Below are 26,821 nucleotides of genomic sequence, written 5' to 3' on the forward strand. Positions count from 1 at the left end.
GCAATGAATATCATCATTTACGAACGAACCCACAAACTGCAAAGCAGTTATCAACTTCTTATATTCGATAAGAAATAATTACTAACAACTTATTATTATTATTATTATTATTTGTTGAAGTAGAAATTTGAAACAAAGAAGATAAATAAAGAGCAACACAACCCCATTTAAATTACATTTACTAACTATGGATATATGTTCAGAGTTTCAAGAGGTAGTATATTCATAGGTAGAACATGATTTTTGAGCAGGACAATGTTCTTGAAATGAATATATTATTTTAAATATCCGTAATTTGTTTCAGAATATGGAAATTTCTCTTGGGGTCCACACTTCATGGAGCAACCGAGCTTTCTAAGTTCATACAATTGTTCCGGAGGAAAACAATCCACTGAAGGCATAGTTAGCAGCAACTTTTATACATGGCTAAAAAGAAAGCCTGGGATGAATAACAGATGTTATAGAAGTAAGCATTTTATACTTAGAATACATTTTGCTATTTTATGTCTTTCTGACATATATATTAAAATATTTATATATTTGTTATCTGTAAATGATCAAGGCACATGATGAGGACGTCCAAAGGCCACGCATACAGAAATTTCAGAGCCGGATTTGGAAGTTGTGAGGCAACAGCGTTACCCATTGATGAATGGGAGAGTAAAACATACGTGGGCTTTGTGCGACGCACGTCTGGTATCATTGAGTATGTACGTATTTTCAGTTCTAATGAATGGAATTGTGCGTGGTTGAACAAATGTAGTTCAAAACATATATAAATGAGATCAGTAATAGGCCTATGGCTATGAGGAATTTTCTTTTTATAATTCTAGTAATCATAATAGAACATTATCTAGGCATTATTGTTTTGTCCTCAGTCTTTTAAGTTCCGAAATATGTTTTAGCCTCCTTTGGAAACAATTATGTGGTTCTTTGGTTATTTGTACTTTGGAAATTGTGCTTGTTGTGTCATGTAGCCTACTTGTTTTTCACTTGCGACCGGCATTTCTTGGAGTCTCAATAAAACATAATAAATAAATAAATTAAAAAAAAAATAGCGGAAAACCACGAATTATCTATTCCCTTTATCACAGTTTTATTTTGCTTCATATCCGAGGCAGCTCATGCGGCCATCGAACTCTGTCAAAGAAGAATTCGAATATACTGTATGAGAGAAGGAGAAAAGGTTAAAAATATCACGAGAAAAAAGGTTTTACAAACTAATGTTGGATTATTAAAAACGGGTTTCAACCAATTTATTACCTTCTTAAAACATCTTTACTGTAAATTTAAATCTGCCTGCAGTGGCTACATTTTAAGATGCATTTGCAGGCGCGCACCGGCCGTTTCCATGGGAGCAAGAGAACACAACTCGATGCGCAAACACTATTTGCTTTGTTTTAAGACTTCAGGGGTTGGTTGCCAGCATATAGCTAGCAAGTGAATTAACATCCTTTAAAATATATAACTGACGTAACAACTTAACTAGCAAGTGTTGTTTATTATTCGTAATTTAATATTTCAAGCAATGAATTGAGACGAATTTTATCCGGATACCAGCTCTCAGTCACTCCCAACTATTGTAGACCAGATTTGCTAGCTAACAGCAAGCAAATCATCTGTTGAACTTCAAGCAAAATATCTAGCAAACTGTCAGAGACTGAGATGATTGTTGGGACGTTTAATTAGATTGCTGCTTGCTATCCAACTGCTAACTGTGACGTTTGACCATCATGAAAAAGACTGGTGGTGAGGATTTGACGTTAGCGGAGTCCTACGTTACTTTCCAGTAAGGAAGTGTTTCTAATAGCTACTTTTCAGCTCCAAACTGAGACCAAGAATTGTGTAACAATGGCTTAACTTTCTAGAGACTAATGTACGTAGGATAACCTGCATGCTTCGAGTTTTATCGTAAAATTAAGTTATAGTTAATTTAGGTTAAAGTTGTAGCTATGCTAAGTTACCCAACCATTGAGAGAACGTTAAATATACTACCTGGCTAGCTAGCCAACCAGTGTAAATAACCAACTTTGTGTTAATGTTAGCTGCTATATGGTTTGATAGGGGAATACGCATATAGGTGTCATGTGGCATATATTTGCAATGACAGCCCGGAGAAAGGCATCTCTAGAGCAACACTTAACTGAGTTACCTATTTCCGCTGTGCATGTATATTTCGCAGCCTGGTGGAAAAGTAAAAGTGAAGTGTTATCCTGTCAAACATTCTCAGAGCATGGCTTTTGTTTCTACTTGATCTAGATTACAAGTGAAGAGGAAAGAAATAGAAGACTTCGAGAATGAAATTAGTCAACTTGAGGAAAAGAACCAGAGATACAAAGAACTAGTAAGATGAGTTGGCATGACGCTTGGAGACTCACTTTTGAAATTAAATTCTGTTTGAATGCTTTTTAATATTTTCCCTATGGAAACCTTGAGAGGTGTGTTGGGGAATTACACCCAGAATGCACTGTGATTCGCCAGCTGACAGTGTTTATCTGTGACCCCTTCATGGCTTAAGGTGTAGACTCTGTAGAGCTAAAAATGCAAGTATTTTGTTGAGATAAGGATGATGAATGTCTCTATGTATGTGTGTGTACGTGTATAGAAGCAACAGCTGAAAGAGGAACAGATGAGTCAGATCAGGTCTCTACATAAGCAGCTGAAAGACCAGGAGGGGAAGCTGGCACAGAAAGAGGTGGTGTGCAGAGAGCAAGTAGAGAAGGCAATCCAGGACAACATGGAGCTCATCAGGACCGATGAGGAGCAGGTGGAAGGTACACGAAGACCACCATGCAGCGACTTCCATAAGACATAAGATCCCTACTCTCCTCAACACATCTGCTTTGCTGCACTGCAAAAAGTAGCCCTTCAAAAATAAGAAATAAAATAATTAATACAAGGTGTTTTTTGCTAGTAATAAGTAAAAAAATCTGCCAATGGAACTAGTGGAAATACACTTGTTAAGATTTCTTGAAATAAGGTGTTATAGTTAAGCATTTTTAAGATAAGGGATCTTAAAATTAGGTGGAAAAAAACTAATTTTGATCCATTTTTAACTGGTGTTAGGAAGTGTTTTTGTGTCATGCAGTTTAAAAACCTTCTGACTTGTCAAAAAGGCTTGCTTAATTTGATATACCACTCAAAGTAAGATGTTTTCAAGACAGTTTAACCAAACAAGATATTCAAGATGCACCGTCTAAAAACAAGTCCTTGTAGCTCGAGGAAATTTTGCTTGTTTGGTGGCTGTGTCTTATATTAAGTGTAAAGAGATATTTTGACTTGAAAAGAGACAAATATGCTTGGTGAGATTTGGATTTTTGCAGTGTGACAGGTTGCAAAACTGCTCCCACAAACCATTGCTCATTTGAACATGAATGCGGCATGTAGCATGCCACAGACATTTTGTAACAGCTGCAGTTTTAATCAAAGAAGTATCTAAATCCTTGGGAAATTTCAGGAAATGATTGTTGTCATAAAAAGTACACAGCATGCACAGAAATGTGGAACAGAAGTGCAGGTGAAGTGTCTAGACCTACACTGTTTGTGTACCTTTGTGTACCTTGTGCACCTGTGGATATATGTCTGTGTGGTTGAAAGAGTTGCGCAGTAAGCTCAGTGGCCTGGAGGAGCGGGTCAGAACCCTGCGGGAGGAGAAGCAGATCTGGCTGGATTACAAGCTGGTGGGCAGCCAGGAGCACGAGCAACAGATCCAGGTGCTGGGGGAAAAACTCATCCAACTAGAGGAGGTCTTCCTCGAGATGAAAGGTACGTGTCAGGTCTCTCCCCGTGGAGAGCTCTGTTACTGGATGCCGGTCTGGTATGGGCTAATGAATGACTGGAGGTGGGACAACAGTTTGGAGCGGTTTTTCCCGACCTCAGTTTAAATGAGGATTATAGCACTGTGTACTTGAGTCTGGAGATGTTCAGATGTAGAAAGAAGTAATGCGCACAATTAAAAGTAAGGAAGGGGGGTGTTCATATTTTTTGCTAATGCCGGTAACTGGTGAACAGTGGGGTGATGTGTAAGAGCTGAAATCATGTAATACTTGATTAAACTGGGCAATCAAACTCAAGCACAAAGAGCCATGGAGGGTAGATTGATTTCCCCCTCAAATTAACATCCTTAACAGCTTGTCCTCCAGGGGGTGACATCCCCACAGCACACTCATTATACAAGCTTCTCAAGTGTAGCCTACTTGCATGCAGCACATTAACCTTAACCTTTGGAGGCTGGAATAATAAGCAAAACATTTAGTAAACACACCTTCTGACTACCACAGATGACCTTGAGCGCTCCATGAAAGAGAATATTAAAAAAATTGATGAGAAGGCAGCGCAGTTGATGGAGAACGAGAAGAGTCACGCCTCAGAGGTATGACACCGCCCCTGCTCCCCTTGCACTGAGTCCCTGTCTGAATGAATGCGCTTTGTCAATCTTAACAGAGCTTTCCTCCACTTTCCTCAGAGGGCCTTCAAACACCTCGACAAACACAGCTGCCAGGCCCTCAAAGACAACGACTGGCTGAAGAAGACGGTATGAAAATTTGGGCAATTATCACACAGAGTCAGAGGTATCCCCCAAAGGTTCCCTGTTACAGGATTTTTGCAACTGAGGGCTATGTGCAGATGTGTCAGTTCAATCCCCCACCAATAAACCTGGCCCTCAGTGAATGGACCGTTTCATCACATTATATGTCATGTGCTGGACTCTCTGAGATGATCGGATATTTCTTGAGGCATTATCTTTCCACTCCAGTATGCATTTTACAAAGAAGAAGTGGCCTTTCTGGAAGTGGATGTTAGGAAGCTGGAGGAGCAGAACCTGGAGCTTTTACATGAACTGTTTGATCACAACATGAGTGACCCCAAGATCTTTAGGTATGGCTGGTATCCGTTTTCCCTATCAGAGAGGAAAAAAAGATATTGGCTTCCCCACCTCACTCACACCCTATCTACATGTTTGTTCCCCACAGAAATGTTTCTAAGCAGGAAGCTGGTCTGGAGGTGTCTGACCTCATTTGCCAACCAGGTAAACTGCGTCTATTCATCTGTAAAACACAGTTCTTATACACGACAGTACCATGTCCTCTTACGCTGAACACATGTTGTGGTGATTACATCATTAAATCAGCTATTTTATGCACTTCTGTGGTTCCTCTAAAGATAAGCATGTTTAACAGACGGGCCACAAGGGGGCACTCAGTGTACTCTGAATGAGAATGACTCGACAGGCAACCCAAACAAGAGAGTAAATTCACTGTACATTTCTGGAACTGCTGGGAGTTGGGGCTGGTTAGGCTATATTTGCTGGCTTGAATGTGCTACCCTACATCAGCACATATTTTACAACTGTAGTCTGTTGTATGCAGTTCTGTTGAAAGGAAAAAAGAGAGTAATCATGTTTATTCAGGGATGACAAGACAACAGGGAGAACATTTTCACGGGGACAACACTTGTACTTTTTGCAATATGCAACAAATTGACCAGACCTAAGCAGCAACACACTAATTCACACCAGAGATATTTTTCATAGTCAGCAGATATGAATTGAAATTGGAAAAGTGATGTTTTGAAGATGTATTTTAACACTTCAATGCTGGCTTCAATTAGAAAACTCACATTGGCAGAAGTCAGAAAAATTATTTTTCTTCTTTTGTATTTTTAAAGACACATTTATCACAGGGTAGCTTGGAAATACAGTGGTTTTGACAAACTGATTCAAACCATTCAAAGACATTGTAAACGAGCTGTGAACCATGATCATACCAACCCCAGAGAGCCAGTGACTGGCCACTGTTCCCAACCACATATCACAATAAACTATGAAATGGCAAACACTGAGGCTCTGAGGAGCTGTTCTGTCTACCGGTTTTCAAGATGACCCTCAGTGAGCCATTATGAAAAAAATACATCGTAGAGTTACATGATATGAGTTACTATTAGTCTGCATGTGAAAACATGCTGTTCTCTCAGGTATTTTTTTACAATTCTCATTATGTCCCCAGATTTTCTGACAGCTCCATTTACAGATTTTGACCTAGACTTTCATAAATAATGAATTACATTTATGGAGTGCCTTTCATTAGACATCAGATGTTGACAGTAAATTCGTTGATGTTTCATCCTTTGCTGATGTGTAGCACAAGCTTGTGCGATGCACAGCAGCCATTTTGCATCGCCATACTCGTCACTCATTGGGTGAGGTAGAGAAGGAGGGATTTATTTAGTCAGCTAAACTGGGGGATGATCAGGTGGCTAGATTGAGAGTTAGACTGGCAACCCCACACCCTTTGCAAGGAGTTCCACTGGACAGCAAATCAGGATCTTGGTTGTAACATCTCATTCATAAGACACATCTCTTAGTTAGTGTTCCTTCAAGCCTGATCTGGGAAACCCATCTTGTATGCAGATTTCTGTTCTAGCTGAGCTGTTCATTTAATTAATAATGTTTGAGTGAACTCTTGAAGAGGATGGTAAGCTGTAATCAGCGTCAATCTGCTGTATTTGAGAAAGAAAAACAGTCCTGTATGTTTCTGTTAATCTTAATTTTTTTACGCCTATCTGCCCTTTGTAAACAATTGGTGCAGTTATCTGTGTCGATTAATGGGTTATTAAATAATTATTCTAAGCCCCAATGATCAATTAATTACCTTTAATTGATAAAACTGTATACCTGTCCTTATTACTGTTTGTTTAAGGAGTTCAGAATAATTTACAGAACTGCCTTTACCTCTCATTTTGATGAAACGTACTTCCTGAACTCCTAGCAATATTAAACATACATTTATAGATTTGTAATTTACATTCTCATTATAGTGGAGACATTGCTTTAACATACCTGTATGTGTCCTTGTTTTGTACAGTATTTCATGGTGTTTAATTAAATACACTTTATGTTTTGCACATTTGAAGTTGCTCTAGATCAGGGGTGTCCAACCCTCTCCTGGAGGGCCACTTGTCCTGCATGTTTTAGATCTCTCCCTGCTCCAACACAGCTGATTCAAATGATCAGTTTGCTATTCAGCAGCTTCAGGAGTTCAAAATGAGTTGATCATTTGAATCAGCTGTGTTGGAGCAGGGAGAGATCTAAAACATGCAGGACAAGTGGCCCTCCAGGAGAGGTTTGGACACCCCTGCTCTAGATGTTTAAAAATGCATATGAAATAGATGTGGAAAATTCATTTAAAATATATTGTAATAAACTGATCCAACTGTTCAACAAGCGTGCTTGCCAACTCTTACTCAACTGTATATGGAGACGCATTGTTTTGTCATTCTATGAGTGGTAACACTATAATATTACAAAAACATACACTATCTACACTATCCTACATTTGGCCTGTACATTATACATGTCCCACTGTTCACACCCAATCATACCATGTCTTCACCCCCTTAGTAGGAATGTTAACACTGCTCTAAATCGTCCCTGTGTGGTGAACTGGGTGGTGTGGGTGCTTAATGTGGTTAATAAGGGAGTGGGCTTGCTCCCCTGGCACCCACTCCATTGCTTATGGGGGGACCATTTCACTGAGATCCATATCAGGTAATGGAAGTCTGGCCAGCAAGAGGCGCTGAGTCATATCCTTACAGGATCAGCCACAACATGGCGCGCCCATTTCCCTGCGAGACAGCGTGGCATCGCAGCACAAGTAAACACGTGCAGATAAAAGCAACAATGGGCCACGCATTCCTTATAGGGGCTTTGAAGGTACTCGCAGACTTCCCGATGACTGCGCGTCATGTTGCCTTCGTTCTCCCCCCCGAAACCGCCTCACCCACCGATTGTGTTCCATTTGCCTCGTAGGTGTGGCCAGCAGACCCCGGCTTCCCCTCCGCCCCGCAGCAGAAACGGACGGGGCCCTGGAGCGTCCGGCGGAGCTGGAGAGCGGCGGAGTGGCCCCCAGCTGCAGCTGGGAGGCCCCCCGGCCAACTGGATCTCCCCCCGAGGACCTCTGTGTCCTACTGTACGGCAGCCAGGGCGCTGTTCAAGTAAGGCTTTGAGACGCCCAGGGCCGCTTTAACAGCGAGCGCAGGAAGGCAGGCCGGAACAAAGGGGCTACACATGTCGAATGGCTCCATTTCTGAGGCGAGCCCAGGCTAATATTTCACGGGCCTCATCCTATCACTGTCCCGGTCTGAATGATCCACGGAAATGCCCCAAACCGCGCGACTGAATCGCTGACAAATGGCATCGTGGCATAGGACCTTTTTATTTGCAGTGGTGGTCTCAGATTATTGAAGAGAAACGGATGCATGCTTCTGAAGGTATGGGGGGCTAGTGCAGTGTTCAGCAGGCAGAGGAGAGACAGCCAATTTATCAAAATGACTTTTAGATGTATCAGATACTGCAGGTAGGTGCTCCAGTACATATAATTCATTTGGGTTTTAGAAAAGGTGAGCTATTTAATACACTGGTGACATGCAATCTCACTCGATTTTTTCCCCTCCGCTCAGTTCTTTAATTAATAATGGGGAGCTTTGGAGTGGAATCTGCAATAAATCTGTGCTTTCAGAAACATTTCATCAGAGGATGGTAAAAACAGCCCTAAACCTCCATCAGGTCTAAAAACTGGCACCGCCTGAGCGAAGCTTTGTGACATGGGCTTCAATAGAGACTGGTTTAAAACATTATACAACATATCCAGCAGCAACTAGGCGCATGCATAATACAAAATAAAATTTGTAGTTGTTTGAGTTACAAATATTCCATTTGAATATGTAAAGTTAAGTTTGAATTACAATTCCCATCAAACATTAAATTTAAAGCATGTCTTACAAGATAACTAGGGGCTTATGGCCAAGATATATTTTATATGAGAGATGGGAAATTGATGCCATTCTCTTGCAAAAAATAAAGATAATTCATTACGGAAAAGAGATGTAATTATGGAGCAAACCCTGTCATCTCCACAGGCTAGGTTGATTGCTGTTCACAATTCTGCTACTTGACAAGTGGTGGACAGATCTCACCTTGGCCCTAATTTGCTGCACTTGACAGTAATCACAAATCTTTAGGCTGAGGCTCAGAACAAAGAGTGAATCACATTGGCTTGACTGGTAACACAAATCTTTGCTGCAAACCATATTTAAGTCCGCAAGATTAAAAGATAACACGGCTCCGGGCTCTTGCCTCATACTGATGTATATATAGGTCAGCTTCGGCTGTGGGGCAGCAGAACGATGAGCATCTACCAAAAAGCTAAATGCATTACTCATATCACATTAGTAGGGTACGGCTATGCTGTTCGTTTTCTGAGAAACTGCATTACAGCTGGACCAGAACTTTAAATATCAGTCCTCAAAGGTAACATCAAGCTTTCAGCAAAATAGCCTACATTTTTTATGTTGACAACTTAAGACTGCTGAACAGCCTGGAAATGTTCACCCTTTTTGCACAAGGATGACAATAGTCATCAGACAAAAATGAGAAACACACTTGTACCAGATAGGGTCAACACAGATAATGAGCAATGTACAGTGCTTTCATAATGCATTATAATATGGCCTTCACGTTGTTCTCAAACATGAGCACACCTTATGTGAAATGAGAGACAGAAGCAATGTGCTGGCCACAAGAAAGATTAACGTTTCCTTTTCAAACGCTGCAGAATGACTCAAAACGCTGAAACGTGGAAAAGCGTGCGCTAGAGGTTCTCTCAGGTCGTTTTCATTCTTCCAGATAAAGGCGTGGCACTCAGATAATGAGCCCCCCAAACTCCCGTTCGAGGCATTCCTGTGCCACTTCCTCTTGGCAGCGGCCAGGACAGATATCTTAAAGAAACAATCCTCTTCCTTGTTGCAGTGGAAGGGTGGCTTGATCCCCAGCCAAACAGGAACAACCGCCAGTCTCTTGAGTGCCTCCTCTCTCCCCTCTTTTCCGGCAGGATCGGATACAGCCGGGGTCCCTTAAGCGTCTGACCATGATAGGGCGCCCCGTCCCTCTGCACCGTCCACGCTCCGCGGATGACAGGCCCAGCGACGTCCCGACCCCCGACAGCTGGCCGGTCACCACCCGCATGATTCTCGACAGATTCAAGTAACCTGCTTCAATCCCACTCGCTTTCCACTGGCACAATGAAAAAGAGAGAAAGACACTTCATGTGTGAAGCGTGCGTCGGACTGATACTGAGTAGTTACCCCTCCCCCCTGAGCTTCACACATAACCGATCTAGACCCATGGACAGATTTTTGTCCAGTGAGAGGGCTTTTCTTTTGTTTTATTTTTTTCTTTTAAATAAAGAAAGATGGAAAAATTAAGAATTTGTGGAAGCTGCACTTTATTTGAAAATCAACCAATTTCTGCTTACATACATTTTTTATATATAAACAAAAATAGAATCTGCAAGGACGATGCAGCAAATATGCTAAATTAAAGAATAGAATTGCCTTCATATTTCTGACCATCCTTCACACCCCCACCCCCCGCCCCTTCCCTCGAATGGACAAAGTCTTTTATATACACAAAGCGCCGATCAACAGCGCTCCTCTTCTCCCTGTTCGACTGAACCTCTTTACTACTAATTTACAAAGACGCTACAGACCCTACCTTTATGCCCCATGCCTACATATTCCCACCATTGAAATGCACAGCTGACCTTCTCCTCCACCCAAACACCCCCGCCCACCCACCCTCACCCCCAATGTGCTGGCCTTCGGAAAGATGGCCAGAAGATGAAGGCGACTCCTCACATTCAGGTTGGAAAGGCAGCCATATAACTGTCAATGTAAAATAATGACATGCCAAGCAAAAAGCAGTACAGATCCTTCCCAATGCGATGCTGCTGAATCACGAATGTAGTGCTTTGCTAGTCAGAGAAATGTTCCCTTGCAAAAACCCTAGGCACAGAATTGACTATGTGGATTAATAAATTGTATATTCCCCCCTATCTCCCTTACAAATGTAGGGTTGTGAATTTCTCAGCTACAAAGAATTGTACTAGACATAAAACTGGTTCAGAGAATATTTAGTGCTCTATCAGTCAGTTTACAGGTGTTTTTTTAATTTTTTTATTTTTATTTTTTGATATTTATTTTTAAACTCAGTCACTCTCAAATTCCAATTATACAGTCAACCATACCCATGTATAATTCTGATTTCACTCTCACAAGGAAGTGTTCGATGTGATTAGTATTTTTCATGTCTTCAACGGATAATCATAAATAAATACAAACAATACACAAGGAATGTCTACTGCAAACGTAATAGTTAAAAAAAATTAAAGTAAAAATAAATTGTAGTATAAACTGTAGTTAGCATCTCTAATTGGTGACAGTTAAATTAGGTAATGCATGATTGATGATCAGATCAAGATTTCATGGTTCCTCCCCAGTCTAAACCCCCCCCCCCCCGATCTCCCCCTCAAGAAAACATCAAGCTGTATGTGTTACAACCAACTATTTTCTGATACATAACAGCAAAGTCTAAACCCCCACCCCCCACTTCGGCACCCAAATTTCTTCTTTACAGACATCAAACGGGATGACTTTATCCCTATGTAGGGGCAATAACAGCAGCTCACACTGTTACCTTGTTAGACAAATTACAAAATAAGCGCCATGTCCACTGACGCCCTTGAAACACATTTATTTTTTCCCCCCACCATCATCTCCTCTTTGATTCCTTCAGAAGTCCTTGCTGGGCTGATATTCTCAGTGAAGAGTAAAACAGCAAAGTGGATTTTGCTTAAAGGAGAAGGTTTTTGCTGCTTCCCGTCTCATCTTCAGAAAGCAACGACTCCCTCCACACTACATGAACTGCATCTGGAGGCATGAGACAAAGACGAACGTCACTCATTAAAATGCTTCCGCTGTGCACCACTTCCAGTGGGCCCTACACCCTTCAATGCATTTTTTTTCACATCTGTGAAACAAAGATGGTGTTTTAGGGGGGTAAATCGGGCAACAAACAAGAGAGAAGACTGATTGTTTTCCCCAGTGCAATAGGCAACAACTCTTTTTGTTGAAAAGAAATTAAAAGCAGGAATTTAATTTCCAATCAGAATGATTCTTGTGTAGTTGGTGGAATGAAGCTGACAGCGTTGTATTCCAGAAAATTTCCAGACCACTGAGCCTCACTCACAGCCTCTGACTACAGCATTCTACGGCCCAGTGTGGCCTAAATTACTGCCTTTAAAATCGGCCTCGATGTATGCTTGTAACAGAAGAATCTGTCCATAAATCATGTCGATGGACCCACAGGCATGACATGTGAATCAAATTACAAACTCTCAGATAAGGGAGATGATGTATTTCAAATAATAGTGTTTGGATAGAAGTGGAAATGAGATGATATAATACAGATAAATGTCTATTAGCTGGCTTGCCAGGATTGTTTTTTCCAGTTTTGATGGTCACTTACTTCAGCATGTTTTCTGATAGTTTTTTTTTTTGTTTATTTTTTTAAGAATGGTGTTATACAATCAAGACAATATAGAAGGGCATACCCTTGTGGCCAATTGAACAATTGAATGAAAAACAGTGAAGATTAATGTATGTTCATTTGAAGAAACTACACTGTATCCATCAATAATCTGACATTCCAGAGGAATGCAATTTTTTTTTATTTTTTTTATTTTAAATTTAAAATTTTTAAATTTTTTCACCAATTGTACATTAGGCTTGTGCCATCACAACAACTGCACGCACACAGGGGGGTGAAGTGAGATGAATGCAGTCCTCTGATACACACAAGGCCACCACGACTGTATTCCACACTACAAGTCCCACAGTGCACCGGGAAACATGCAGAGTGGAGGACAGACGCATCTCCCTCCTTCGCCGTCCGAGCAACTCGCTGGTGCCCGAATGAGTCGCAGCATAACAAGGGGACCCTGGCTGACCTACGCACTCCGATCCCCTGTGGAACACAGCCAATATGTTCTGCCACTGTGGGCCCCAGGCCATTGCTGGCACATGGCACAGCCGAGCTTGAACCCAGGCTGTGGCGCTGTCCTGCATTTTTCTGAACAGCACTGACCCCTGTGTGTGTGTGTGCACGCAGTGACAAATGGCAGCGTCTGAATGTCACGGTGCTTGATTAAATATACACAAAGTATCCACATCATTTCTGATTCATGTGAAGACATCCCTCTTCTGGTAGTAACCTGATATATCAACTGGCCATTTAATTCAGCGTAGCTCAGTCTTGCTGCATCCATTGCATTGCTCAAAAAAAAAAAAAAAACTTTTCACAATGCACTGAAACTATAGTACAATTTTTATTGATGAGAATCACATTTCAGAGAAGCTGAAAAAAAAAATTTAGGAAAAAAATCTAATTCTGGCAAGCCTACCAAGAATGCTACAATGTGTTTGCATTGTGCAAAACTTGCTATCTTCGCAAAATGTCACATGGTAATTGTAAGCTCAGTGTTAAAGCTCAACATGATATGACAACCAGATCCCAGTGAAATATAGAGCCGATGAACCCTGACCACATAAACCAGAAGACTGGAAAATTAGTTTACCAGCGTGTAGTAGTGAATTCCTCAGCCGGATTATACAAGTGCCCTGCATAAACTTGGCTGTGAGATCACTGGTCACAGTAAGTCTTGATGTTACTTCGTTAACCATGCTCATTTCTGCTTTGCAGAAAACCCACCCTGAACACTCTGTAAGTGTGCACTAATGAAGCAGGATGAAGTCTGAGTCTGCCTAGATTTGAATACAGTTATTAGAGTAGAGGGCCACATGAGGAGGTGAATGGAGACATCTTAAAAGGTGATTTAATGCAAATGTGAGGAATGGGAATCTCAGGGAGTGGGGGGGGGGGGGGGGGGGGTGTCAAGACTTAACTGCTAAACTCGACCGCCTGTGGGACAGAGTAAGGGGGACAGGTGTATAGGCATGCAGAGTAGAAGTCAGGATGGTCATGCACCCACGCACTCACACGTACACACACAGGACATGCTGTACCTAAAGATGTTCTACAAGAAATCCTTGAGAGAGAGCTGTGCAAAGGGGTCCTTTCCTGGAGCTCTGAGAGGACTTTGACTGGAGGGACTAGAAGCTGCGGAGGGCTAGTTCAGAGAGAATGAGAGAGAGTGAGGGACTGGAGGAACAGCCAGGAGAAATTACACAGAGAGGAGGAGAAAAATTCAAGAGGCTTTACAAAGGGGGGGAGGGGGGGGGGGGTTTGGCGGCGGACAGATTCAGACAGAAGGATCTGCAGCTTCGACGGTCAGGTGTGCTGTTAGGGGCTGCGCTCTCGGCTATGGGGCCTCGTGGAGCGGCAGAAAAGAAGCCCCGCCTCGCAGGCCAGCACTCTCGCCACTCGGGCCTGCGTGCAGGTACGGCAGTGCTCTGGATGCTAACATGCCGGGGGGAGGGGACATCACCGGGATACGTATTCCGAGCACAGCGGGCTCACAATGGGGGTCGGAATACGTATCCTCGTCTGCATGCCGGCCATCGTATTCAGAACACGGCTGGAATGGGTCATGAGGGTGAAAGTGGTTCAACTCGAGCACGTTCTGAATACAAGCCCTCACATGGCAGAATTCCTCTCGCACTCGGGAACGGAATTCCGCGGGATCGGATGCCGTACTGAGATGGGAAACGCCGCGCGGCGTATTCCCAGTGCGGATTCGCCGGGCCGTTCTGTGTCGAATCAAATTTCATTCGATTCGCCTTGTTAGCGGCCGGCAGGGCCACCTTGGGGAATTCTGATTCAGCGGCCAAATGCGATTAGGCTTGCAATGGGGAGGGTGAGGAGGCGGAGGGAGAAGGGTGGCTGTGCTCATCCTGGATCTGGGAAAAAGCTTTGACGCTGTTACTCCTTCTTGGGGGAGTGGGGATGGGGGCGAGGACTCAAAGGTGGCTGCTCTTTCCAAAAGCACCCCTTGCAGCGGTGTTAGCAGTAGCGGTAGCGTTAGCAGCGCGCGGAGAGGCCCGGGGCGGGGCATGTACTGTACCTGCGCTCCCGACACGGGGCCAAAGGGGTTGGCCGGCCTCATCACAGGCTGCGTGTACATCATGGTGGGCTGCGTCATCACCGCCATGGAGCCTACCTGCGGAGGCTGCAACGACAAGGACGAGAAGAGCCTCAACAGTGCATCGGCACGGCAGCACATTCATTTCCTCTCTTCCTCCGTCACCCGAAAAGGGAAAGAAGCCGTTAATTAGGGACGCCGCATGCTGAAGAGGCCCGTGACAAAAGAGCGGATATACAGGCATACACAGAGCGGCTGTTTTGCTCCACGGAGCTCCCTTCCTTCTGAGCTTCAAGGGTCATTCCTTTGAACTCAGACCACTACACGCTTAATGGCTTTTTAAAACTGAAGCGTGAGAAACAAAAAGCAGCTCAGCTTTTTAAAACTTTCCATCCTCCTTTTGTGGGTCCACTTCTGACAAATAAGTCTAGGCTCGCCATTATGGAAAAGGCATTTTAATGGTTTGGCATGTGGTGTATCTGTAAGGATGCAGGTCTTAACGATTTTATCTGTAGTATGAGGAGAGCACACTACAAAGAAAGCACAAAAATTCTATAACATTTTAATTCCAACAAAAAAAAAAACCTGTACCATCACATTTAAAAGAATGCTGTTTTGGTCTCGCAGCAACATTCTAAGGTGTCTCTGAAGGTCATTTTAATAGATGTGTCCTACATACTGTACAACTGTGGTTAACCCAATAAAATGTGTGACTCCACTTGAGTGGAATTCAAACAGAGTATCCTCCCCTGATCTGAATCCAGTTACTCGTTAACTAATGTTCCAAGAAGAGCCAACAGCTCCGAAACGTCACACGGATACAGGCTGTAAAAGTTAGTCATTGTGCCATCTGTCTAATGTTCCACCTTGTGTCGGAGTCACGGAGTCTGTCCTTCAGCGTGAATTAAAACAGACTTCGTCCATGGAATAAGGCATTTTCCCCATTCAAAACACTTACAGTATTGTGTGGCCAGCTGGCACCTTCCTTATTCACATTTACTACTGAAGTGAATGATGACGCATGGTTCATTTGTCACACCAGATTTTCAGACTGCAGATTACTAATTGCAAGCAAATGCATTCTACAGTGGAGAGAGATTTTCTCCAGCCATGGATTACGCGGATAGTGCTGTCTGTGGGGTGGAGTCCAGCTACAGACAGAGCAGAATGATGTAATCACTTACTCTCCAGGAGCCACTCTAGATAAGCCAAACTGTGATTTATCACATCAAGCTCAACACAAGGTCACAGGATCCCACAGCAATGCTGTAGGGCAGGATTCATCGCTTCTATTAAACATGCCTCATTACGTGTTAATGTCGAAAAAAGAGGAACCATGGGAAAAGGTGAGAAATTCTTAACGCGCTCTGGAAGGGATCCACAAAGATGTCCTAATGCTGACAAAAGGCAAACAGACACAGTTACATAAGCTGAAATGCTGTAGGTGGATGATGTCATGACTCAGTCACTGCTCAGTCATGATGACACAACACCCCAAGCAGCACCTAGCAATGTAGCACTTCATACTGTCCAGCTAGGGAAGCCATTCTAGTACCGCCACACACATTGCAAATCACACAAGGAGCTGGAGCCCTCCACACCCCCCTGGGGCTGTCGGACTACAACAGCCTGAGCCGGAAGCATGACTAAGTGTTGCACTCTCTAAAGAACTATAGAACACTACAGAAGAGTACATTGTATTTTTTTTTTATAAGAATAAAAATGGAAAAAAAAAACTGGTGACTAAAAAATTTTTTTTTATTTATTGGTGTGAGCACAGCTCTGTGGGAAAAGAGAGCCCTCCTGACTGCAGGGCTCTCACAGAAGCCCGAGTCCACCCACGAACCGAGCGGATGAGCGTCAGTCAGCTCGCCAACAAGTGGCTGCAGCGCCAGACCTCAGTGCTTGCTGATTAAAATTACAACCGTTAAGGCTGCAAAATTCAACCAATCAAATGTGTCATTCGACATGCTTCACTCTTTCAGTTGCTGCAGAGAGCAGCATGCAAAACATGACTGCAGAAATATTTAAAAAGAGAGCAATGGCTGCGTCACACCCCCGAACACTTACCATCCCGTACGCCATCATTCCCGTGGGTGTTGTTGCTGGGAAGGCCATGACAGAGGGGGCCTGGGAGGACACAAGTGGAAGAATGAGACACCATGGCATGAACTGGAACAACTTTACTCATTTTTTTCCTCATTACCTTAAACTGAAATCGTCCTTTGAACCCCACCTATGTTTTCCGTGACATAAATAAGGCATGACATTAATGAGCTCTCCACCGCCTCCCCTTCCCTGCTTTTCAGCTCTCCAAATACACCCTCACCTGTACAGCGTTCTCTTTGTCCATTTCCCCAAACAGGGTACGCACAGTGCCTACTTCCACTTTGGCAACGCACACGTCACATCTGGGAGACATTAACCTAATGTTCTTCTTTTTTTTTTTACAGTATGCATTAAAGCTACCCAGTAGCAGTGTGCAGGAATTCTGGGAGAGAGAGCGGTTTCCCTGGGAAGCAGAGCTATAACTGGCAGCTGTGGAGCTCAGCTGAAAGGGAGAGAGGAGCTCTTTATGGAGGGGCCGATTGATTCTAAAACAGACCCCGCGCCTGTGACAGACATACTTTTGTTTCTACAGTATTATGGCCCTTTCAGTTACATGAAAAGGCTCTTAGGAAGGAAATCTTTGATTAGGGATGCAGTATGCTGAAGAGGCTCGCGACAAAAAAAGTGGACATATACATAGAGCAAATGTTTGTTTCGCTGCATAGTGCTTGCTTGTTTCTCAGCTTCAAGGGCCATTCCTTTGAACTCAGCTCGCTTAATGTTGAATGCCTACTTAAAATTCAAGCGCAAGAAACAAAAAGTAACTCGGATGTTTCTTGCTTACTATCATACTTAATCTATTTAGCAGATGCTCCAATTGTGTACGACTAGACAGGAAATCCTTGAGGTACTGATGTTTTGCATATCTGCTAATTAAAGAGGTCCAACATGTTCTTCCTGTTTGACTAATTTTGTCCAGGTGCACTGTCCAGTATCTCAAAACACCCAATGAGCCTTTCTGACTGTTGTGACATGATCTAACTGGCCATGATAAATTAAGAACACAGTAACATAACACACTGTCCATTCATCCTCTCATTTCCCATCCCTATTGTTCAGCTAATTTTTCTAAAGGCTATACAAATATTGTTGTAAAATATCTTGAGCGTGTACACTTTTTTCTGGATTTCTGTAGCTCACTCAGATATTTTTATAACGGTATGAATTAGAGCAAAGTCCTCAGAAATAGAGTGCTCCAACCTCTATTTGACTCGCGAGGATAAATACTCAATTTAAAGATTTGTTAAAAAGGCAGGGAAGGCAGACACAGCTTTGAGCCACTAGAGGCAGCTGCTCATGCCCCAGTTCCATGAAAGGAAGAGTCTGATTCGAAGACATCAGCATCTGTAAAGCGGTGGAGGAGAACGGGAGAAACCAAGGCCTGTTGTTGCAAGTTACCTCAGGGCATCAATGTTAATGAGCCTGCGCAATATAGCTTATTGTCCACTGGAAATGGCCCCATATATGCAAATGCCTACACAGAGCAGCATGGGCCTGGGCTTACTGTGGCTAAGTTATTGGAATGTCAACATAAATAAGAAAAACCTGTGTTCAAATATACGCTAGAAAATAGCTATCGTAGTCCCAATTATTATCATAAGAGACGGCTGATATGAAAACACTGGAGATTAAAGAACACAGAAGAGCTGCATTTTGCTAGCAAGTGGTCACATTGAGTTTTGTCAAAATAAGCATGCTTGACATTGCTGCCGACCTCTGAGCATAGCCACAATAATCTGGGAAAGTCCTGTAACAGCATTTTACCTGCATTGTCTGTCTGTCCCTTCAAATGTATTTTCCTAGTCTCCTTGGTAGTACACACTTAATGCATTCACGAGTACATTTGGGCAGTGGCCTGCCAAAATTTGTGATATTTTCCACTTAATGACAATTGATAGCCACTGTTTGCCACAGCTGATACATGTTTTCATTGAATTTATGCAATGAACATATGTTACATTACATTCATTTAACAGATGCTATACCCACAGTGACTTCCAGTACAAACACAAATATATCTATATGCATATACAATGAATGTATGTGTGTGTTAATCAAAAGGTGAACTTATTTTGTGGGGGCACTCAGTTATTCATTCAATTGTTTTCAAAGGTCTTGGCACTGTAAAGCATTGATATTTCACATTAACCAACCAATGTGACCAAAAGAATATTTTGTAATTCGTAATGATGTATGCCATTACCCAGCTATTTAATGTCAGTGAAAAAGGCTGCATAAATTTCAAAGCATGTGAGTGATCATGCACATACACCTGAAGTCTTCATTTCCTTCCATGATCTCTTCCTTAATCTTTCTCTCTAGCTCTATGAAACTCCCTCTCTCAATGTCAATACAGTACAAAACAGAAAACTCACCACTGGACATGTTTCCATTAGACTGAGCTTATCAAAATGTATATGGACAATCTGGGGGAAAGTGCAAAATGGGATAACTTATTTACTCCTTAGGTTAAACCAACTGTGCATTTATGGTATATTTTAATTAAAAACAAAAGAAGGAGCTGAGGGCACTGCCCCACAATCATACATCATGTATGGTTCAGCTGATTCATGCAAACACTGATTGTTCTAACGCAGAAAAATCTGTTGACGCAACATCCTAATGGAAACATGACCGCTGGACAAAGGAGACCCTTCTCTCCGAACGGAAGCCAGAGTGATTGGAGGAGTGAAGAAAAACAAAAAAAAGAGAGAGAGAAGAGAACGAAAAGGGCGGCCTGTCCACCATGCCGATGCTGCTGCTGGTTAGGTCAGCACGTTGCGGCTGGCCCGGGTTGCGGGCCGGAGGCAGGTCACGACCCAGGTCTTTCAGCAAACAGATTAGAGACAAGGTGACGTGGGTGAAGGCTTGTGGTTAATATAACGCATGCCAGCTTTTCAAAAGCAGCAAAAAAAAAGGTTCAACCGGTTGACTTACGTATTGTGGGAAATGCATGCCATTCTGTTTTTCCCCCAGGAGAACAATTATACAATGCAATAAACACCAGGTTAGAAGACATCACCTCAAACATCTAAAACAAGTTTAGTTCACATTTACGACATCAAGGCATTTCAGGCACCAACAACAAAGGTGAGTCCAGTGAGTTTTCTCCCCCCAAAAAAGGTGGAATGGCTGTGTTGAAACACTGAAACGATAGACATACGCATGGGAGAGACCATCCCAATGCTAGGGCAGAGTTTGTTAAATACAAGAGGGGAGTTACACATGTATGTTTTAGTAACCCTAACATATCACTAGGTGATATTTAAACTATGATACAATGATCAGATGCAGATGTGCTGCAACTAAAGCAAACAGTCGCACAGCCAAACACACGCTTATACATGTATACACGGGCGACTAATACATTTATCCACACCCCAACTTGTATAGGGGCAAAAAACATCAAATAACAGAAAAACGTATGCACTGGGATACAATTTCCTGCTTAATTTTTTTTAAAATATAAAATGATACACTCATCTTAATAGCACTGCACAGAGAAAAGCCATTTCACAAATAAGCAACATGAAGAAGAGGAGGGGACAGTGGGGGGGCGGGGCTAAGTAGTGCAACATCGTGCACTCACCATGGTAGCAGGGTTCCATGTTGTGGTTGGGGCAGTCTTTGGTTGCCAGTTGGTTCCACCTGTGAGCTTCTTCTCCCCAGGTTGACTCCAATGGATGTCACTGCAGATTTTGTTTTTTATATTAGAAGCTTATATCACCGAGTCCAGCACTCTAAATTAAGCACATTCATATAACGGCTTATGAACTTAATAAACGTTCAAATCCTTACTTTTTTGTTGTGCCATTTCCAATTCCCAGATCTGAAAGAGAATATGATGAAAGATCATGAACTGAAAAAGAACCAGTTCAGCAGCAGAACCTATCAGAGGGCTAACCTTTGTCGATGCAAAATAAATTTCAAAAGCGCAGACAAATTTATTGCATCCTCTAACAGAAATTAAAGACAAGACCCTTTAAGAAAAAAAAGGACAATGATCAAACAGTAAAATTGGCACTCACTAATAAAGTAGTAAAGTAATAAAGACATTAACCAAATATGTAATGGACTACAATTAGGGATTAACAGCTCTCTGACTGACAGCATATTGTGTCCACAGAAACAATGATAAGAAACTGCTGGGCTGATACAGGTGTGTAAACCCATTTTGTGGACAACTCCCCTGTGAGCACTGGTGTGTGTGTGTGTGTGTGTGTTTGCATATGTGTCCCCGATATGACACGTACTGCCCACGAGGTTGGCGAGGGAGGAGTCCAAATCGTCTGACACTAGCTTCCCTGGCGGCTGGCTGCTGGGGGGCAGGCCCTGATTCGGGGAGGCCACTGTGGGTTTCAGGATTCCACCTAAAACATCGTCTTAAAGAGAAAGAGGTGGCACAACGGAACACAGGGGGGAGGGCACGAGGGGTGAAGAGAGGGGTAACCAAGGACAAAAAAAAAAAAAAAGATCCAGAAAGTAAGTTTAATGGGGCAAAGTGGGAGGCCCAGCCTGACCAAAAATAAAAGCTTGCCGCTGGCAGGTAGAGTAGTGTGGCGTCAACTCACCCCGTCATGCATGCCATGCAAAGCCAAGGCCCACAGAGTTTTACCACAGAGTACAGGAGGAAAAAAAAACAACATGGGAGATGATGAGCAAAGTACCCCAGGAACCACACATGTCAGATACAAACGCCTAGCAACTATTCAACAGCGTGTGTTTATGTGCGCACAGCCTCTGAGGCAAAGCGTTGCTTCATAGGAAGACACCGACAATAATGCACTATCCTTTTCAGAATGACAAGTTACATATCAATTATTCATGTTACACTTTCATATAAATAATTCAAGTAATGTTCAAATTCTATCTGCAAATGTAGCAAAATTGGTACCAAAGGGCATATCTCTCTGTGCATGGACTGTTACTTCAATTATTTAAGGATAGTATTATAACAGGGACCTTCTGTAAATTTTATATATGATCTAGAAGTGTAAAGCATTTGCTTGGCTTGTCAGTGACATTGTGAACCCTCAAATACCTGTTGAAACAATTACGCTCATTTAGGATTTAGCCCTGACAAGCTGAAGAGGTATTTAGCATAGATATCAGGGAAACATTATAATGCACGTTGTCAATGATGTTAGAGGATGTAGGTGCTCCACAGTGCCTTATTGTTTCCAAGCAGTGCAATGTGAGCGGCACACTCAGCTGTGTAGCATGAAGCTGAAATGAATTTGCCTCTGGCTCTCAAGCATGGTCTTGTGGCTCTCAGGGTCCCCATGTGCTGATGGCAATGAGCTCATGAGGGGGAGGGGGAGGGAGAGTGCCACTGCCTGTCCCAGGCCAGGGAGGGTGGAAGGCACCAGCCGAAAGTGATGAAAAGGACCAGAGCAGGTAGCTATCTGGAACAGCTCACAGCACTCAGTCGTAGAACTACATCAAGCAGAATCCATCACGTGTGTGCATGTCTGTCCGTGAGTGCGTGTATGCATGTGTGGGTGGTGCTGGTGCTGGTGGGGGGTTACGGTGGCAAATATGCCCCTAACCATCTTGCGCGTGTGTACGTATGTGTGGGGCTAGTCAGGGAACGATTTAAACCCCAAGCATTTGGATTCCATTAAGGACAGGCCCTTCATTAATGTAAATGACCTGAAAATTTTCCAGATAATCAAATCAAACTCATCTGCTTCCTCTGTGAGAAGGTTAAGTGTGCTGCGAGTTAAAAATGCGCAGCATGTGGACTGGTGGCACAGAACGAGAGTGCAATAACACACAACAAATATAATATATTTGCATTTTTTATGGATGACTGGTGCCAGCTGGCTGATGTGGACTTCCTGAGTTTCACTGACTTTCTCAGTAAACTCCCAGCTCCAGTGAAAAACAGGAACATTCCCTGCTCTTCAGTGGGGGCCAGTGTGAAACCTCTGGCACAGCAGAGCAAGTTAATAATCTTCAGCCTCTCTGGAAAATGACGATGAGGGAAAGGCGTGTGTACCACTTTGAGTGGGGTGTCTATTCTTACCTGCAGAATCGGGGTTGTTAGCAGAGGCTGACTTATTGCCGAACACAGAGTCAAAGTCAACGTTAAGGCCTCTTGAGGTCTGCGGTTGAGGAGCTGGAGATGCCGTGAACCCTTCGGAGGAGGGGAGGAGGGGAGGAGGGAGGCGAAACAGGACAAGGGGTCAGGTCTCGTGGGCAGCTGGGGATGCTGCATGCATCGGCACCCTGGACACTTCACACAAGCCCACTGGAAAGCCACTGTGCTCTTAACTGACAGCTGAGCGCAGAGCGCGGCTCAAACACGCGGCCGATGTTTCCAGGTCTGCTGAAAACATCAGCTCGCTGAAGGCACTGCTGCTGCACACCCGCACACCCACGCCAAGCACAGGTAGAGCGTGTGAGGAATGCAGGACCACCAGCTGAAAGCGTGTGCACAGGTGCTCTGTGGAATATCAGTTACTTCAGTGTGGCGAAATGTGATTGATCTCTACCTTTCACTACAAAGCTGAATCACAAAATAGCCACATTTGTTTCCACTTTAGTACATAAAATTATATACTTAGTTTAAAGCAGAAGCTCTGGGGAAACACAGACAAAAGCTGCTTCCTATTCAATTGCCTACATATTTCGGTCTTCCAACAGTTGAAATAAACTAAGTTCACCCAACTAGGCAATTACCATAAAAAGGTTTCCGTTTTCTGGGACAACTGCATTGATCCACCATCACATTTACTTACAAAAAATAAATAAACATGGCTTTTTAAAATCAGCAAGGTGGCTCTTTCTATAAAAAAAAAAAAAAAATTAGCCTTGACCCGACTTTGGAATCACCAGTTTTACCAGTACATTACAGCTTGCCTCACATAACATCCTCGACAGCAGCGCTAGGGCAAAAGCAAACCTCTGATGTGCTTGCACGCCACCAACCACTACTTCTCACACTACATGTACTAGAGTGCGCTACACGGGTGCAAACAAAATGGAGGGAGGACAGCAGGATCTCTTGTTGACGTCACCCGAGGAACTCAGAGCTGCTTATGGAGTCACTGGCGGGTAATAGTGAGCGGTGCAACAAGGAGACCCTGCCAGGCGTAACCCACCCAATCAGATCTGCCTATTGTCTGCTAATTACACAACACAGATTAAACCTCACGATATCCTGGGCTCCGGGACTCAGTGTCATTAATGACTGAGCCACTCAGAAGCCATCTACTCTTACAAAGACTGCTGTACAAATTGTGTTTCCTTTTCGTGTTATTTCCTCAGTCTGATAAACATCTAGTATAACATTTTGAAGATATTAACCAAAAATAAAAGAAAACCAAACAAGGAGAGAAAGGAGCTGGAATCTCCATTTGAATAAGTACACTCTGAGTTCTTCAGCTGTGCTTATCTGTGGTGCTCCTGGTTCCTGCTTGCTCTAAACATAAAGTACATTAACAACCAAAAACACACACACACACACACACTTATATACATATACATAATTATATATGTATATTAAAACTATGTATATAGTTATAGTGATATGATTATATAACTATAGTCACATAATAGAGTAACTATATAGTTAAATGACTGAAAAAATATGTATAGTTTACAGATATATAGTTATAATACACAGTTATAGTTTATATAAGTATAGTTAGTCATTTGATCCACAGCTCAATTTACAGTAGTTACTCCTACCTGTACACTTCAAGCTATCAGCATATCGGAATGGAAATGCTACGTTTTTTTACAATGTACACAATGCAAAAAATTTCACATTACTGACATGGATACCCAGCCCTCATTTCTAACTACTACTTCTTCCCTTGCTCCTGAAAGCACACCTAAATTGCTACTGATGAACTAACTGTATGAGAGTGTGCCTGTAGCACTCTGTTGACCCATGCTTAGTATGCTGCCATGCACAGAGCCACAGAGCTCTAGCCTCATTTCAGCATTCAGATGGTACTAAATCAAACCACTGCAAGAGTTCAGCTGCAGGGCTCCCTCAGGTGTCCAGCAATTTTTGTGAATGTTCCAGGGTTTATTTTAACATCCTTTAAATCCCTGAATTCCCTCAACATTCCATAATTTCCCTTCTTTGTTAAAATTCTTGGGGCAATTATGTCACTGGAGAGCTGAGTACATGTAATAAAACCGGTATTTATTCACAAATTCCAGACTAAGAAATGCCAGGTATTCCAAAATCCTATCAAGCAAATATTATGATGCATATTTTTTTTTTATTGGAAGACCCACTGATCTAGGATGAATTAGCCATAAAATGTCCAGGTTTAAGAAAACAACTTCCAGAATCTGTGCAAGTCCAGAAAACAGTTCCTCACAATGACAGTGGTGTCACTTATGTTTCTGTTTCAACGATGGTGCAAAGGCCACTCGCTGGCTCTACACAAAGGCCATTTCCAAGTAGAACACCTGTCTATTTTCTTACCCTTTGCACTGGTCTTCACAACACAACAGTATACACCAATTGACTATATTGACAAAATCCTAACCCTGGCCCCTCGACCTAGGCCACGATCCTTGGTCCCCTGATTTTGGGTGCTTGGGAGTAGAGGAGGGAGGGGAAAGCCTGCCAATCACCACACAAAACACAGGAGGAGAGAGGAAGGCCGGCCCAAAGTACCTACCTCCAAATAGGCCAGCTACAGCAGAGGACTCAGAGTGGAAGAGAGGGGCGTTAGTGTAAGGCGCTGGCCCACAGAAGGAGTCTGACAGGTCGAGAGGAGGCATGAGAAGAGGAGCAAGAGACAGGCTTTTAGCGTACGGTACCGATGGAAACGAGACGAGAAACAAAACGCCAATCCAAAATAAATTTTAAAAAATAAAGGAGGTGTCTACTAAATAAAGGAAAACAAAGATAGGGATAAAAGGATAAATGTAATAATATAATTACTAAGCAAGTAAACACAAAATGAATCAGACAAAACCAAAAGCAGGTGGCTACATGTTAGTATATACTAAAGGAAAAGGGTTGGGGGGGGGGTTGGGGTTGAGGGGGGTAGGGGTGGAGGGGGACACAACTGCAGCAAACGTGAACCTGCCGCAGGTTCAGACCCCTATGCTTTCTGGCTCACAGAAAACATAGGTGGGACGGTTCTTCATCAAAGTACCTGAGCCAAACTGCTCTATCCGAAATGTGTGCTCGTAATTGGTTGCAACAGAGGAGCTCGAATCAATAAAGGGATTGTAATGATCTAGAGAATCAAAAATATTACACATTCAGGAACAATTACTTTCTGCTTACAGCTAAAAACAGAAAGCAAAAAGAACAAAGCAAATACAAATGTGCAACAGCAAAACACAGACAGTATTCAAATGCATTGGGTTTCAAGACATTCAGACAGGAAAATCTTAAAAGCACCCATAAATTCTTTGTGTCTTGGGATCACTCTTACTACCTGCACGACACAGAGACTTTGGGTGGTATCAGTGGTCCACTGTGATGCAGTCTCCCTCCCTCATATTTGGTGTACATCATTTGAAATGGACATGTAAGAACTGTGCTTGCCTAACATTTCCCCAAACCTTATTGTTGCGAGCAGTCTTATAGGCAGTCCTAACCACCCAGCAGTCTCAGGCTGTGACCTCTGACCCACAACGGCGACCTTCCCCGCCTCCCACCCCGCACTCAACTCACAGTGGCCCATGACAAGATGCACACAGGAAGCCATTCTCATGAGATTCCCACTGCTCCCGAGCCAAGACGCAGCGCCCCAACCCTAAATGCTCCCACCACGCACACAATGGGTGACTCAGAG

General features: G+C 43.0%; 2 protein-coding genes across 21 annotated transcripts in view; one reads left to right on the forward strand and one right to left on the reverse strand.

Moving 5' to 3' along the window:
- The first annotated feature begins 1,733 nt into the window (after positions 1–1,733).
- ccdc83 (coiled-coil domain containing 83) lies at positions 1,734–10,043 on the forward strand. Its single transcript, XM_036523219.1, has 10 exons — positions 1,734–1,789; positions 2,260–2,344; positions 2,606–2,774; positions 3,598–3,765; positions 4,281–4,372; positions 4,466–4,534; positions 4,757–4,878; positions 4,974–5,050; positions 7,808–7,992; positions 9,888–10,043. Exons 1-10 carry the CDS (start codon positions 1,734–1,736, stop codon positions 10,041–10,043), a joined length of 1,179 nt encoding a protein of 392 aa, XP_036379112.1.
- Positions 10,044–10,629: 586 nt separating this feature from the next.
- Positions 10,630–26,821, reverse strand: part of picalma (phosphatidylinositol binding clathrin assembly protein a) — a 54,136-nt gene continuing 37,944 nt past the window's right edge. For 3 of the 20 annotated variants that reach the window (XM_036525146.1, XM_036525142.1, XM_036525143.1), the window contains 10 exons: positions 26,174–26,257; positions 25,691–25,771; positions 23,071–23,181; positions 21,296–21,424; positions 20,841–20,871; positions 20,632–20,731; positions 19,980–20,003; positions 17,004–17,063; positions 14,916–15,020; positions 13,361–14,021 (listed from right to left, as the gene is read on the reverse strand). In XM_036525146.1, the coding sequence (XP_036381039.1) occupies positions 13,929–14,021; positions 14,916–15,020; positions 17,004–17,063; positions 19,980–20,003; positions 20,632–20,731; positions 20,841–20,871; positions 21,296–21,424; positions 23,071–23,181; positions 25,691–25,771; positions 26,174–26,257 (818 nt within the window). In that variant the 3' untranslated portion in view covers positions 13,361–13,928. Of the gene's footprint in view, positions 11,764–13,360; positions 14,022–14,915; positions 15,021–17,003; positions 17,064–19,979; positions 20,004–20,631; positions 20,732–20,840; positions 20,872–21,295; positions 21,425–23,070; positions 23,182–25,690; positions 25,772–26,173; positions 26,258–26,821 lie in introns of those variants that run through there. The other 17 variants (XM_036525147.1, XM_036525160.1, XM_036525149.1 and 14 more) reach the window with 13 other exon arrangements.

The sequence above is a fragment of the Megalops cyprinoides genome, chromosome 3, assembly GCF_013368585.1.
Source record: "Megalops cyprinoides isolate fMegCyp1 chromosome 3, fMegCyp1.pri, whole genome shotgun sequence".
Taxonomy (NCBI): domain Eukaryota; kingdom Metazoa; phylum Chordata; class Actinopteri; order Elopiformes; family Megalopidae; genus Megalops; species Megalops cyprinoides.

Bases quoted from the DNA above. Each gene is read 5' to 3' on its own strand.
- ccdc83 (XM_036523219.1), top strand. From the start codon at position 1,734: ATGAAAAAGACTGGTGGTGAGGATTTGACGTTAGCGGAGTCCTACGTT. The intron at 1,790-2,259 runs GTAAGGAAGTGT...TACTTGATCTAG, and splicing joins GAGTCCTACGTTACTTTCCA to ATTACAAGTGAAGAGGAAAG. The intron at 2,775-3,597 runs GTACACGAAGAC...TGTGGTTGAAAG, and splicing joins CGATGAGGAGCAGGTGGAAG to AGTTGCGCAGTAAGCTCAGT.